General features: G+C 50.1%; 1 protein-coding gene across 1 annotated transcript; it reads right to left on the minus strand.

Moving 5' to 3' along the window:
• Positions 1-7,314: 7,314 nt before the first annotated feature.
• BRD4 (bromodomain containing 4) lies at positions 7,315-16,009 on the minus strand (the record flags this gene model as incomplete). The annotated part of the gene is made up of 7 exons (XM_010013943.1): positions 7,315-7,494; positions 8,882-9,180; positions 10,210-10,409; positions 11,328-11,537; positions 13,567-13,695; positions 15,183-15,542; positions 15,974-16,009. Coding segments are annotated over 7 exons (1,350 nt in total), but the record flags the coding sequence as incomplete, so codon positions are not given.
• Between the last annotated feature and the right edge of the window lie 6 nt (positions 16,010-16,015).

The raw sequence follows: 16,015 nt of genomic DNA on the forward strand, positions 1-16,015 counted from the left end.
CGGCTGATGGTGGTGATGGTGATGCTACAGGAGGGAAGGAAACCACCAGTGAGAGGCTGAAACCCCTTCCCCATGGGATGGGCTGGGATGGAAGGGACCTTGAAGATGATCCAGCTCCAAGGGCAGGGACACCTTCCACTAGAGCACGTTGCTCCAAGCCCCTGTGTCCAACCCAGCCTTGGACAGTGCCAGGGGTGGTTCATCCAAGCCTCCATTCAACCCAGTGTCCCACCACCCTCACAGGGAAGAACTTCTTCCCCATACCCAATCTCAGCCTCCCCTGTGTCAGGTTAAAGCCATTCCCCCTCTTCCTATCCCTATACCCCTTGTCCAAAGCCACTCTCCAGCTTTCCTGCTGGTCACCGAAACACCTTCCCGGTGTTCTTCCAACCTGGGGTGGCCTGGGCCAGCTTCCAAGCCAACCACAAGCTTCTTGGGCTGAACAAGGGAAGGGCATCAACCCATTGAGCACGTTGGCGATGGTCCCACCGGCATTCCCAACCTCCCTGGTGACTCAATCCCATCTCCAGCACCACGAGGAGGCCGCCCTGGCTCGTACCTTCTTCTGCTCTCGCCCCGAATGCCCTTTTTTCTTCAGTTTGGGTGCCATTTCTGCCAAAGAGAGGAGAAGGGAACAGAGGAGACACGTTAGTACCACAGCCCCAGCACCGCATCGCCCCGTCCACGCGCGCCTGCGACGCAAACAGCACTTTTCCATCCTCTTTTCCACCTAAGTCTGGATTTGGGGCTGGCAGCTTCCCATGGGATCATCTCTCCCACCTCCCTCCCCGTCCCAGATACTTTTAAAGCCTCATCATTGGTAACAATCCCAGGATTTCCTCTTCCAACCATGACGAGAAACAGGGAATTAATCAACAGCCATTGTCCAAACTCCGTTTTCCAGCTCATAAATCCCTCGGGATGGGAGTTTTGCTTGGATGTGCCCAGAAAACCCTCACAGCAACAGTTTGGAAGGGAGAAAAAGGTCTCAATCCCCAGGAATTGTCTCCCACATGGGATTATCCCTGAAATCCTTCCAGGAATCCAATGAATTTCCTGTAAACTGAATGGATTGAGTTTCCTCCTTCTAAGGCAGCACCAGGAATTTGGGTTCCTGGTGGAAAAGGCTTTTTGAGCCCATAGTTGAGGATTCCCAACGTTAGAGCCCAGATCCAGTGGATCCATGGATAAAGGAAGAGCAGAAGAAGGGGAAGAGGGAGGTCACAGGGGATGCCAGAGCCCAGGGATGCTGTGACCAGTCAGGTGGGGAGTAAAACGCCACCATGTGTTGGGAAGAGGTGGGATTCCTCGGAGCATCACGGTGATGGGTTGGGTTGCTCATGGATTTGGATGGGCATTGGGTGTCCACTGAATCCAAATGGGTGTTCGTGGATCCAGGTGGGTATCCATGGCTTCAGATGGGTGTCCATAGATTGGGATGGCATCTACGGATGGCGATAGACGTCCATGGCTTCAAATGGTGACCATGGATCTGGATGGGTGTCCGCAGGCCCTGACAGCAATCCATGGCTCCAGATGGGCATCCATGGTTCCAGATGGATATTGGGCGTGATCCCCCTCCCAGAGAGACCAAGACCCAACTTCCATCTTCCATCAAGAAGGAACATGCTCGAGGACTTCAATGCTCTTCACTGATGCCACAGAAGCAGCAAGGACAAAAAGGGGAGACAAGTTTGTCCTCCAGATGCTCCCTATGGATAAACCACATCCAGATGCAGCTACTGGGGAGTGGAAACCCCAGTTTCCATCCTGTCCTATCGAATCAGGATAGAAGTGCTCATGGGATGGGAAAGAACCCCCAAAATGAGGAGAAACGCTCCAAGTGCAGGTGTTGGGTGGGAATTGAGGAGAAAAGCTTTGTACCAAGTCAGGATCAGGAGAGATGGAGCATCTGCAGGTGGATGGATGCTCTGGAAGACCCTTCACCAAGATGAAGCCAATGAAGACCATGAGTGGCAGAGCCAGGATGGGCCTGGGGGGATCCCCCGGTGGCACTGGAGAGATGCAATGAGCTTGGCCAAACCAACCAAAGGATGAAGCTTCTCCACCACTAAAGACAGTTGTTGGGATAGAGTTGTTTGACATCTCCTCATGGTTCAAGAGCACCAAGGAGAAGCCACGACCCATTTCCAACCCTGACAGCATTTCATATTGGTCTTTAGGTGTCTTCACCAAGAAGACAAAGCCAATGGAGACCATGAGGGGCAAAGCCATGATGATCCCAGAGGAATCACTGGTGGCATCAGTGACTTTGGAGACACCAGCACCACCACTGAAGACAACTGCTGGGTTACAGTTGGTGTTATGTGGCTCAACCAGCGTCTCTTCATGGAGCAGGAACACTGGGAATAAGCCACATCCCACCTCCTGACCCTGTTAAATCTCCTCCATGGGGTAAATATCTGGGATTCAAGGAAAACGACGTTTTGGTGGCATCATCAAGAGATGGTTTTAGAACAGGAAGGTCAAATCGGTGCAGGAGGCTCCGCTCCCATCACCAGCATCTCCTTCTTCCCTAAATCCTCATCTTCTCCTCCCACAGCAGCCCAACGCTGGCTGATGGTTCCTTATCATCATCATTTCCAGTTATTTGGGGGAATTCTGGTAAGAAATGTGAAAAGTGACTTGAGTGTAAAAGAAAAACCCAAAGAAAAGCAGTTTTTGGGTCTAATCTTGGTTCTAAAGATCATTTTTTGATATAAAAAGGAGGTTTTAGGGCAGCGGAGCCACGATGGGGCCTCTTTTATGGTGGAAAATAGGGATCTGCGTTCATTTTGCTTTGGAAATGGGAGCAGTGACACTGTCCATCCCTACAGGCTCCAAGAATCCACCCAAAATCGAGATGCCAGCGACCACGGCGCTGCCGGAAGAACACCTGGATCATGTCAGTCTCCAAATCCCACTAAATACACCAAAATCAGTCTAACTGGACCCAAACTCTGCTTAATTTGCCCCAAAACTCCACTTGATAGGGTGCTGCACCCAAGGAGGGGATGCTCAGCCCGGAGTCAGTGGCAAACCAGGACAATGCGATGCCAAAGGCACTGGGGAGTCTTTCCCATTGGGAAGCGTTCTTAGGCTCAGACTAAAGGGGTTTGGGGCTTTCTTGCTACTGTGATGGGCACGGTGGTGTCAAGCCACGTGTCACCTCCACGCCTGCACCCCAACCACCCACCAGTGACCATCTGAGGTTCTCCCGAGTCAAGATTAAGCAGCGGAGTGGTGGTTTCCGCCTGAACCTGCAGCTAAACTGAGCCTAAACCATCTCCATCCTCTCCCACCGAGCATAAAAGCTGCGATGAGCTGGGACAAGACTTGAGTCAGGTCAATGAGAGAGTCTAAGTCCTTAAGTCAACCCATTGTGCTCTCAAATGCAAAGGACAACGGGTCAAGGATTAAACCCCACTGAATTAAACCAGAGCATGGAGGACGTGGTGGGTCTATCAGTGGCTGGGACTGAGCTTCACCAGCACCCATCACCATGGGTACCTGCCTGTTAAACCCGGGTCCTGTGATTTAAAGCTGGGTGTAGAAATTAAACCTTTACATTAAACCTGTGTGCCTGTAAATGAAACTCGAGTACCTTTGAATTAAACCCACCTAACTACGAATTAAACCCAGGTAACTCTGAATTAAACATGGGTACCTCTGGATTAAACCCTGATAGCTCTGGTTTAAACCAAATACTTGTGAATTAAACCCAGTCTCCTGCCATTTAACCCGTTACATGCAAATTCTGGGTACCTGTGAATCAAACCTCAGGTACCTGCACATCAAAGCCGGGTTGCTGTGATTTAAACCCAAGTACTTTGGAATTAAACCCATGTACCTCTGGAACTGAACCAAGAACCCCAGCCATAGGTCAATGCTCCTCCTCCTAAAACAGGACCAGCAACTCATTGCAACAGCACTTACAGATCTGCTGCAAGCAGCTTCCCAACCCCAAACCTGGGTCTTCCAGCCTTGCTAAGCCAGCTCTAATCCCGCTTTTTAAGCCTGCTTAAAACATAACCACGTTGCTGCAGCTCTGAACAACCTGCAAAGCCTTTTCCTTTCCACAACTGCATAAAACCTGCAGAGAAAACACAGTTTTCCTTAGGGAATCTCAGCAGAAAAGGAAAAGGAGCCTCGGGTTTAACTGCTGAGGTTTTAATTGCTGCTGTTAGGGCAGCTCTGTGACTTCTCCCCACAAATGGTCTTCTGGGGGCCTTGGGAAGCATCTCCCAAAGTACACGGGGGATTAAACCCTGCTGGGCCGAGCTGTGAGAACGAACAGGCAGAGCCCAGCCAGTTTGCCATGAAATGAGCCCAAATTTGGTCACCTCCCAAAGCAAAGCTGGGTTTTAAGCTGCCCGATGTGGCTAAACCCCAGTCCAGCCTAAGCACTGATGCTGGAAGCATCTGAAGTGCTTGGAGAGCTCACTCCTGGCTGTTTGCAAGCAAAAAGTCCTACCAAGATGCTTCCAGGCTGGAGTTTGGGATCATTTGCATCCTCTAATGCCTAATTACAAGCAGTTAAACCAGACTAACCCTCGTGATCGGCACCGCTGGGTTCCCAGAGCTAAAGGCAAAGGCTCAGCCCCAGTGCCACAAACCCAGTACCAGGATTAGTATTTCTGCCTTTTTCTCCCTTTGAAGCCTCCTGGTTTCAATGTTTCAGCAGATTTGGGGCTAAACGCTCCTGATTTCATACAATGACACGGTGGGATGGAAACGTCGCGTGGGTACAACAAAGAATTCCCATTCCCAAAGCTCTGGAGTGCTCAAAGCCAAGAGGCAGCTCCTTAAAGGAGAAGAGAATGGAGCTGCAATTAATCCCAGCTTACAATTTCAGGGTGGCAGCCTCAGCTTAGAACAGCCATAACTGCCTCTTTTGGCAAATCCCATAGGAACCATCACTGGGAATATTTGGAAGGAGCAAATCTGAAATCAAATCCTCAGCTCAATATTGTACAACAGCAAAATTAATGGCCCTGTCCCGCTCGGGGTCATTAAATAACATCATCTAAGCCGACAAGAGAATGCTCAGGGTCAAAACCATGTCTTAAAACATCTTAAAGGGTCTTCAGAAGGTCTTAAGATGTCTTAAACCATCTTGAAATGTCTTGAAGCAGTCTTAAAACATAGTCGTAAGAGATCTTAAAACATCTTAAAGTGTCCTATAACCTCTTAAAACATCATCTTAAAAAGTCTTAAACCATCTTAAGACCTCTTAAAAGGTCTTAAAACATCTTAGAATGTCCTAAAACCTCTTAAAACATCACCTTAGAAGGTCTTAAACCATCTTAAAATGTCTTAAGCCACCTTAAAATCCCACTTAAAAGCGGGTCAATGGTAACATGGCAAATACTGGGATGGAGAAGATCCATTGGATCCCTGTGGTCAGGGGTTTAATCGTGTGTTTTATCAAACAGAGGAGGAAAACCCCATCGAGACTGGAAATTAATTGAGTACAAGAGATTAATTCCCATAATTAACATCCAACCCAAAGCATTTCAGGTCGGATTCATCCCCCAGTGGTGGTAACTCTGCTGTAGACTGAGCTTATCCATGCTGGAGCCGTGCTTAAGCCTTTCCCAAGCCCTGGTGTGGATAACGTCAGTCTACATTGACCAACTAAATCCCAAACACTCATATCTGGGATGGCAAACACTGGAGAGATGTGGGATTTGGGGAAAAGCAACTGAAGAGGACAAAACACCAATGCAAGAGCAACCTCTGGCCTCCTCCACATCCAATGAGCCGGTATTTTGGGGAGAAACATTCCAAAAAGAGCATTTTTCACTCTTTGGGAATGCTGGAGCGGAATTTTGACTGGAGGAGATTCCAGGCTCTTCCCAGGTTTAATTAGTGCTGCTCATTGAAACGAGAAGGGTTTGGCACTGTCCCATCCCCAACATTCCCATCTTCCATCTCACATCCCTGCCACTGCGCTCCAGAGGGATCCCGGAGATGATCCCAGGAAACCACGACCCGGTTGAGGATCCCACTCTCTGGCTCTGGATCCATCATGGGCTTTGGGGGGAAAACAGAGGATTTCAGATCAAACCCAATTTGGGGAATCACAGCGGGCAGGTTGAGTGGGTGGATTTTCTCGGATGGGCTCTATGGGACACCGGGATTAAGGCTCTGGATTTGGGATGAGGTGATGTTGGCCAATGTGACCGATAAGGTGGGTCGCGATTAACCAGTTGCTCTGATTTTGGTTGATCCCATCGGGAGCTTGGCAGAAATCAAGAGGAATGGAATAAAACTGGTTTTAAGAGGATCAACGTGGGGGGTTTGGCTTCTCCCCTCAAGCCAGGGCAGATTCAGCACCAACTAATTCCAGTTTCTGACTGCCAAGAGCCAACCCTCAACATTCCATCACAACCTAAAACCTCCCTGGAGAAAGGAAAAGGCCTCTTCCACTCCAAACACATCAAAGCAGGTAAATCTGGTCGAAGAGATGGACTTATCCCAGACAAACATATCCTTCAAAGGGGGAATATCACCGAGAAGCACCGGTTCAAAGGCGAATCCCATCAACCCTGTCGAATATTGGGGGGGTTTATTTCATTTTGGGGGATTTCTGCTCCTTCTCCCAGGGCCTTTTGCCCTCTGCACCCAACCAGCCACGACACGAAATCCTGATCACTTTCTGCCCTGCTCATCTCCTACTTTCCCAACCCACTGGAAATGCAAAAGTTGACTTAAGCCCAGCTTAACCTCTGGATTCTGAGGTGACCAAGCAGCCAGGAACTAAAACCAGCTTTAAGTGACGGCACAAGCTTTGCTTCCCTAAATCCAAGGAGGGAACGTTAGCAAGGAAAGCACGACCACGAAGAACAGCCTAGTTTAAGCCCGGACTATGATGGTAGCAGGGAGAAGCAAAGAGTTACACAGAGCAGACACCACTCTGGTGACAGAGAAGTTAAGTTTAAATCCTTTTTAATCAAGATGCTGTGAAATCAAAAGGGTTTGACACCTTAAACCCTGTTTCCTCCATCCTTCTCCACCCTCTGTGGCACAGGACAACGTTTTAAACCTCTCCTTTGAGGGAAAACCACCGTGTTCCTCTCAAAACACCGATTTAGGCCATTAACGAGACAAAGAGCTACCTTGGCACACGTTTCAGAGTGCTCAAGCCCAAGTTTAGCAAGGAAAAGCTCAGGAAAAATCATCGTGTCAGGCTTAAGACCTGCCAGAGACAACATGTCTACCCGTTGCCTGCGTTGAGCTCCAACCCCAGCAACAAGATCAGGGTTTGTTTGATTATAAAGGACAATAAAATAATTAAAAGACCGAGCCAGGAATGAAAACATATTTATTTATACAGAAAACCAGGGCTAGGACTGAGGCGTTAAATAAGCTGCATCTAACCTGTTTCTGACTCTTCGCTGTCGGAGGAGCTGGACTCGCTGGTGCTCTCAGACTCGGAGGAGGAGAACCCCTTCATCTTAGAGGAACCAGCAATTACATCCACCTTCTCTGCTGCAAGAAGACAACAGCACGTTAGAGGCTAAGGAGGAACCCCAAGACCTGCAGCACCCCAATATTCCAGCTAAGCCAAGCTTTAATCCTGCATCTCTGCTTATTTCTATCCCTGAGCTGCGCTAGTAGGGATGTGGTGGGGTCTTGGAGGTCTTTGGGGTGATGAGTTGGTGCAGGGTGGAGCGTGATGTCCCAAGGGATTTAAGCCCGTCCTAACAGATGGCTTGTTTCTTCTTCACCCTCCTAAACCCCTCTGGCACAGGAAGTTCTGGCTTTGCCCAGTGCTTAAGGCTGGCCTAAGCCCATGGGGGCTTCTTCTCCACCCTGTGTCCAGCAGGAGCTGGGGGTTAATCCCATGTGGCTGAAAACTCAACTTAGGTTTTGAGTTGTCAGGATAAAGAGGTGGAAAAGGACAGAATTCCCTGATTTTAGTAGCTTAAAGTGAGACTCAACCTGGGCAGTTACAGCCCTAGAGCTGCTCAAAGCCATGGGTGATGTCTGAGCCCTTTACTAAACCCCTAAAGCCCCAGACCAAAGAACTCAAATCCATGTTTTGCCAGCATACAGAAGTATAAAGGAAGCTCTCAGGAGTAAACTGGGCTTGTTTTCCACTTGGATTTATCCCAGGAAGTAACTGGTATCCCTTGGCCATGGGAAATCAAGAGATTCCCTTTAAATCCCCTCTCCCCTTACTTGCTGCCACATCCCCTTTTCTGTGGGTGATTCAGGTCCAAAAGTGTTTTGTTGTTCTTCAGTCATTAATAAATGTGTATTTGTAATAAAATACAGATTGTAAGAGATATTAAGACGAAAAATGGGTATAAAATACGTACTGAAACGGAATTTGAGGCTGTAACAAATGGATAAATGTATTGCAAATAGGTTGGGAAGAGATTAAGCTATTCAGAGATTAAAACATATCGAGAGAGAGGAAAAGAGATTAAAATGTCCATTAAAAAGGAACTCCCAGTTGTATTAAAAAAGGGGGAAACCCCTTTTCTACCTCCACAAGTGGAGGTGGGAAGCTCAGGGTGTTCCTCAGCCTGAATCCTGCCACATTCCAGAGCATTCCATGGATACCAACGGGGAGGAATTGCTTTTCTCCCACCTCGTCTCTGCTCTCTTTGGACAGATATTAATGGGAATTCAAATACCGATGATGGATATATGGGAATGTGGTGCCAGCACCTTCCAGCTCCGTGCTGGGATTTAACTGTTGCTGTGAAATTGGAGGAATAGGTGAATTAAAGGAATTAAACGAAGTAAACTCCTCCTGTGGAGTGGAGAAGGGTCTGGAGCACCCGCTCCCAGAGTTCATCCTACACTTCTCTGTCTTAATCCCTGGAAAAATCAAGAGGAAAACCAGGATTTGAGGCTTAAAAGGTACCTTGAGGTTTCCTCTTCTTCCGCAAGCAGGAGGTGACGTATCGCTCCAGCTCCCGCAGAGTGGATGGTTTCAAGGTCTCAAAGTCAATCTCGATTTCATCGGGGTTGGAGTTCTTGAGGGAAGGTTCTCGGGACTGGATGATGTGGACAACCCGGCCCAGCTTCTCCCCAGGGAGCTTGTTAATGTCCAGGCTCAGCTGCCGCTTCTCCTCGTAGGACATGGGCTTACACTTGTCCTCCTCCTCCGACTCATAGGCTGGAGGGGGCTTGTTGTTCTTCACCGCCACCGGCTCCTTCTTACTACTTAAGAACAAGTAAAGGTTATTCTAGAGCAGAGCCTAAGGCAGAAAAGCAGCTTCTTGGGTTTAAAGCTCTGCCAGGTGAGGCCTGAACCACGCTGGGTTTGAGAGTTTTACTGCACACAAGCCTCTTCTGCATTTAGAGCTTGAGCTGGAAGATCAACCATGAGGCTGTGAGGCAGAAAGCTGAGCTTAATCTGCTGTTAGACACCCAAGGTTGAACTCAAACTGTGATTAAGACACCCAAGGTTGAGCTCAAACTGCTCTTAGACTACCAAAGTTGAGCTCAACCCACTGTTAAAATAGCCAAGGTTCAGCTCAAACTGCTGGTTAGAAACCTAAGGTTGAGTTCAACCAACTCTTTGGCAAGAAAGCTGAGCTCAACCCACTGTGAAGACACCAAAGGTTGAGCTCAAACTGCTCTTAAAACACCCAAAACTGAGCTCAACCTACAGTTAGGCAAGAAAGCTGAGCTCAGCCTGATGTCTGACACCCAAGGCTGAGCTGCCCGCCCTGAAAGTCGCTCTCCCAAAGAGCTGAGCGGCTCCAGAAGGGAATTCCTTACATCCACACTTGGACAGACCAAAGCTCAACTGATGCTGCCTGTTTCTCACCAGGACAGGCCAGAGGCTGGGTTGTCCCAGAGCCTGACACCCCATATGGAGACATAAATCCCAGTGTCTGTGTTAAAGCTGGTTCTTAAGAGGGCAAAAAACCAGCTACAGGGACCCCCAGTTGTGGTTATCTCCACTTGGGGCACCTCAAACCTGCCTCCAAGTGCCCAAATCCTTCCCCAAAAAAGGGAAAGCTATGAAAAACTGGTGGATTCATGGATTTGAGCTGCAACAGAGCAACTTCCTGTGATTTCCTCCCCCCCCCCCTTATATTTGGGGTGTTTGGAGCAGCCAGACAGAACATCAGCTCCAAAATCCAAAGCTGACCTCAACCTTGACGTTCCTCGTCAGGAATCCCACCTGTAATTCCATTCATTAGCTAAAGGGAAAGGAAAACCCAGAGGGATGGGGCTGACCTGGAGGTGCTGCTGTTGCTGTTGCTTTTCTTGGCCTTCTTGGGTGGTGGCTCCTTGGCTTTGCTCTTCTTGGTGTCCTCCAGCTCCTCCTTCTTTTTGTGCTTCTCCTTCTTCTTCTCCTTCTTGTCCTTCTCCTTCTTCTTTGGTTTGTTCTGTTGGGGCTGGGACAGGGCCGCGAGCTGCTCGTGCACTGCTTTGAGCTGAGGAGAACACACATTCCAACACTGGGATGCATCCCAGCTCCTCCTCCTCTTCCATGGAAACACCTAAGGCTTTACTATGGACTATGGCGGTGGTTCTTCCAGCTCCCATCACCCTCACTTGGGTGGATTAAAGTGTTGATCATGGCCAGGGACAACCTCTGGAAGGTCCTTCCTGCTCCAGAGGATCTGGAGTCACCACCAATGTGCAGGCAGTGAATTCCTGCCTTTAGGAACCACCTCAGTGCCATAAGCACCAAGCGCAGGCAGCAAATTCCTGCCTTTGGGAAGCACCCTGATGCCATAAGCACTAAGTGCAAGCAGTGAATTCCTGCCTTTGGGAACTACTTTGGCGCCATAAGCACCAAGTGCAGGCAGCAAATTCCTGCCTTTGGGAAGCACCCTGATGCCATAAGCACTAAGTGCAAGCAGTGAATTCCTGCCTTTGGGAACTACTTTGGCGCCATAAGCACCAAGTGCAGGCAGCAAATTCCTGCCTTTGGGAAGCACCCTGATGCCATAAGCACTAAGTGCAAGCAGTGAATTCCTGCCTTTGGGAACTACTTTGGCGCCATAAGCACCAAGTGCAGGCAGCAAATTCCTGCCTTTGGGAAGCACCCTGATGCCATAAGCACTAAGTGCAAGCAGTGAATTCCTGCCTTTGGGAACCACCTTGGAGCCATAAGCACCAAGTGCAGGCAACGAATTCTGCCTCTGGGAAACACCTTGGTGCCCTGACCAGGAATTGGAAGGTCCTTCCTGGAAAGCACCAACTCCTTGGTGCAAACCAGCAAGTTCCTGCCCTTGGGAATTCACTACCAGAAGCACCAAGTGCAGGTGGCGAATTCCTTTGGGAACTAAAAGCAGGTCCAACCCCCCCACTGAGGCCACCCCCTTCCATCCCTATGGACACGGTACCTGCTCCTGGAGCTCCGCCAACCGCTGGGCACGTTCCTCCTCGGAGTCATCGGAGGAGCTGTCGCTGTCAGAGGAGCTGTCGCTGCTGCTGTCGCTGGAGGAGGGAGGAGCCACCTTGGTGGGAGGTGGCACCACCACGGGAGAAGACGCTGGAATCACGGGTTCCTCCGGCTCATCCGGCATCTTGGCAAAGCGCATCTCGAACACGTCCTGCAAACACAAGGTGGGGGAAAACAATGGGATGTCTGGGATGTTACGCATGGATGTGGGGTGTCCACCCAAGAAGCCACCACAGATCCTGAAAGCTCCAAATCCAGTTGGAATTGTGACCATCTCCAAGATGGTTTTGGGGGGGAAAACTCCTTTAAAAGCTGCTTTGTTCAGGTTCTTGAGATCTTCCACAAGGGATTCATGGGGAGCTCCAGGCAGGAACTGCAGTCTCAGTCCCTTCTCTTCAACCTGCCTGGATTTTCCCAATCCACATCCCATGAAAACCATCTCCATGCAACCCAAACTCTTGTGGAAGGACATTCCCATTATCCTCAAGAGCAAGGAACGCAAAACTGGTTCAATTCCAGTTATCCTGCTGGTGGGAAAGTCCTGGTTGGGGGGTCCAGAGCCTGGTTGGTTGTTCCATCAGCAGCAGCTTTTCCAGGTCCTGGAGATGCTGTTTTGCTGCTTCCACCTGCTCATGACTTCACTTGATGCTCAGGCTCAAGTCTCAGGGGAAGGAGCAGAAGACACTGGAGGAGAAGGAGGTTCTCAGCTCCTCCAGCATGGGAACCACACACACGTGGATCTGTTGCTCAATCCCTGCCCTTAATGGCTATTTACATCGTAAGTATTGTCTTCCATGAACCAGGAATTCCGGTTCTTCATCATCCCCAGAGGCAAAGGGAGGTTCTTCACTTTGGGTGCCACCATATCAGAGGATCATGGAGTGGGCTGGGTTGGAAAGAACCTTAAAAGCTCCTCCAGCTCCAACCCCCTGCCCTGGGCAGGGACAGCTTCCACCAGAGCAGGTTGCTCCAAGCCCCTGTGTCCAACCTGGCCTTGAACACTGCCAGGGATGGGGCAGCCACAGCTTCTCCATTCAACCCATCCCAGTGTCCCAGCACCCTCAGAGTAGAGAAGTTCTTCCCAATATCCAATCCCAACCTCCCCTGTGTCAGCTTAAAGCCATTCCCCCTTGTCCCATCCCTCCATCCCTTGTCCCAAGCCCCTCTTCCAGCTTTCCTGTAGCCCCTTTCCATGAGCTGGCATCAAGCCTGAGAATCCAAGACACCACCTTCTGATGATGACATGGTATCAAAAAGCAGCAGAACGGGTTATTCCAGAGGTTGGTGTCTCCAGAATGGAGGGATCAGGACCGTTGTTGGCCAAAACATGGGTTACAGGAGCTCAAGTCCAAACCTGCACCTTCAGCCTTGTTCCCAAACCTCAAGGGGTTTTCTTCTCCTGTCCTGTAGCGAGAGCTCCACCACCATGTCCTTCTGCTGGAATTCCACACTTAGAATCCCTATGGATTTGGTTCCTGTGACCTCACATACTGCTGAGCCCATCCTGTCTCCACAGGATGAGACATCTTTCCAGCTCTTGGGATGCAGTTCTATGTGAGTTTTGGGATGTCCCAGCACCATGGTTGGCCTCAAGTGTCACCTGAAGCACCAGAACCCACGGCCATGGGGAATGCCCGAGTGCTTCAACAACAGGAGATGAAATGTTTGGGTCAAAACTCCACTACAGGAGCTCAGACCCCCCAGATCCACCCAGAGCAAAGTGCTTTTTCCTGCTTTGGCCACGTGTCCTCGTGTGGCAGCTCCAAATTAACATGAAGAATGAGGGAATGGGGAGGATTTTATGGAGCAGCCGAATGTGTTTGAGACATGGGGCTTCTTCAGCAGCTAATTCCTTAGTGCCAAACCCTCGAAGAACAAGAGCAGGAACCTTCACCATGAGGACGATGGAACTAAAGCAGCGAGTACTCTGTGCTTTCAGGCCCAAACTGACACCTTGGAGCCACACTTTTCCCTCCTACTCCTTGATCAAGAGTTGAGAGGATGGGATAAAGATGCTATTAAAGAAAAGAAGAGCTTAAAGGAGCAACTTGGACTGATTCCTTCACTCCCAGCATCACTTCCACAGCAGAAGTGGGATTCCTGACCATCATCTCCCACCCTGGAGATGTTCCTTCAAGACCGTATGTGGTCCTTAACGCCGTGACAACACGAGTCCTCACCTGCAGCTTCCGTGCCATGGCCACCACCTCGTGATCCGCGGGGTTGTACTTGTAGCAGTTGGAGAACATCAACCGCACGTCCGCCGCGAACTCCTGCGCGTCCCGGTATTCCCGGTTCTCCAGTTTCGACTGGAAAGGAGAAGGTGGGGAAAAAACCCATCAAAACTCTGCTATTAACTGTGGAAATACCTCAAAGGGGTGAGGGAATAAACACAGCTCTGGGACATCCATGGATTTCATGCACCCATCTTCTCCCTATGTTGGAACAACTGATTCTGGCCAAAAGAGGGACAAATGTTGGCCAAACCTGAACTTGAGTCAAAGAACAACTTATTTGGGTCAAACAAAGGGTTGTGGGTGGTTTAGAAAGAAAGAGCTGGCTCTGGGCATCCTCAGTGGTGTGAAGAAGAAGACTATGTACCCTCCAAGCCACCTTCTTGCTGTCTCTGTTTGACAGCAGCGAGGAGGTTTGGATGAGGACTGGAACAGGGACCTGGTGTTGAAGAGCAGGAGCACGATCTTGGCTCTACTGAACCTCCACATGCACCCAAGAGCACATGCTGGCAGAAGAAGGTGGCGAGCTTTGTCCTAGAAGGAAGATGTTGAGTTGTCCTAATGGTGTAGCCTGGTTGGAGGGACAGAGGACACCAGGATGGTCCTTCACCCAATGATGGAAGATGACGCAGGGGACAGGATTCAACCATCTCACCCACTTTCAACCATCCAGGAACCAAGCTGGTGTCTCCAGAGCTTGGACTTCCACCCCAGGAGGGCACAGACCTGCTCTACAGCACAGTACAAGATCCTGCCTACAGGTCTGAAACACCACCATGAAGGAAGAGCCATGATCCTTGTGGCTTCAGCCCTGGTGGAACCTCAGCACAGACTGGGCTGTGGGAAGGGAAAATTGAGTCCTCTGGATCTAAAACATAGGCCCAAACCGGGCAAAGATGGAGTCAGAGCTGAGCTCAAGCTGCATGTGCTCACGTTCAGCCCATAGCCAAGAGACTGGATCTCTAAATCATGGATTAAGGCTTGGAAACTAAACAGTTAAAGATTTCCAAGTAAGGAATTAGGGATTCCCAGCTAAAGCTGGACTTCTAAAGCATGGATGAACACTTGGTAGCCATGAAGTTGGACTTCTAAGTAAAGAATTATGGATGCCCAGCTTTAAGTTAAGGCTTCTCAACCATGGCTGAACATTTCAAGAGGGAATAGGGGTGACTTTGCAGCTGTGTGTTAAAATCAAACCATTCCAGCAATGAAAGAATGTTGGGAGGGGAAACATGGATGAAGATGATGAGGACAATGGGCTTGGTTTCAACAGAATCTCCTAGTTCCTCTGATTTAGGCTCTCTGAGGCCACCTCCTGGGCTAAAAAAGGGGAGATTTACACAATAAAGGACATTGTCCATAAACTCCGAGTGAGCATCTCCCAAGAGCTCTCCTGGAAGGATTCTAGCTTGTTCCTCCCAAATGTCAGGAGAACAGCAAGAGGAGAAGAACAGGGACTGAATGTACCTGGCAGAGACCTGAAGTGCACATGCAGGGCGAGAAACCACCTCTGGTTCTACTCCACTCACGACACACGTGTCCTCCTATAGACCTGGACTTACTTTGATGGTGCTCAGGTCCATGGGGTGCTTGATGATGTCGCAGTAGTCGTGCAGCCCCAGAGCCTCCACGTCCACGGGCTTGTAGAAGGGCCAGGCGTAGGCAGCGTGCTTCTTGGCGAACATCTCCTTGATGATCCCGCTGCAGTACTTCAACTGCTCCGAGATCTTGCTGCTCTTCTCAACCAGGTGCTGTTGAGAGTCCGGAACATCTTTCTTTGGAGGCTTCACCGGGCGGCTGCTCTCCCGGCGTGGGCCCAGCTTGGTGGACTTGGGCTCAGCGGGCAGCGATGAGGAGTCGTGGATGGGGTCGATGGTGGTTGGGGTGGTGGTGTCTGCTTTCCTCTTCACCCCTTTTTTTGTCTAGGACCAAGGAAAGAGAAACTGGATGTGAACCAGCTTCAGGGTGTGCTCCCAGCACAGAACCCCCCACCCCGTCCTGGGCTGCATCCCCACAGCGTGAGCAGCAGGTCCAAGGGGGGCATCCTGCCCCTCTGCTCTCCTGACACCCCACTTGGGTGCTGCACCCAGCACTGGGGTCCTCAACATAAGGAGGACACGGAGATGCTGAATTAGATGATCCTAAGGTCCTTTCCAACCCCAGCTATTCCGAGTCTATGATCCTATGTCTGATGTCAACTGGTGCCAGAGGGAGTCACTGCAGGCTCCTCGGTCTCTCAGAACATGACTTTTTGGACCAAGCTGCGGGTGTTCCCCTTCCAAGCAGCAAAGCAAAGGGTGACCACTGCCCAGCCCTGGCACCCCAAGCCACCACGTGAGGCCACATCACTCACCTTCACGGGCTGGGCGGGCGTTGGGATAACGGGAGGGTGAGG

The sequence above is a fragment of the Nestor notabilis genome, unplaced genomic scaffold, assembly GCF_000696875.1.
Source record: "Nestor notabilis isolate BGI_N333 unplaced genomic scaffold, ASM69687v1 scaffold22154, whole genome shotgun sequence".
Lineage (NCBI taxonomy): Eukaryota > Metazoa > Chordata > Aves > Psittaciformes > Psittacidae > Nestor > Nestor notabilis.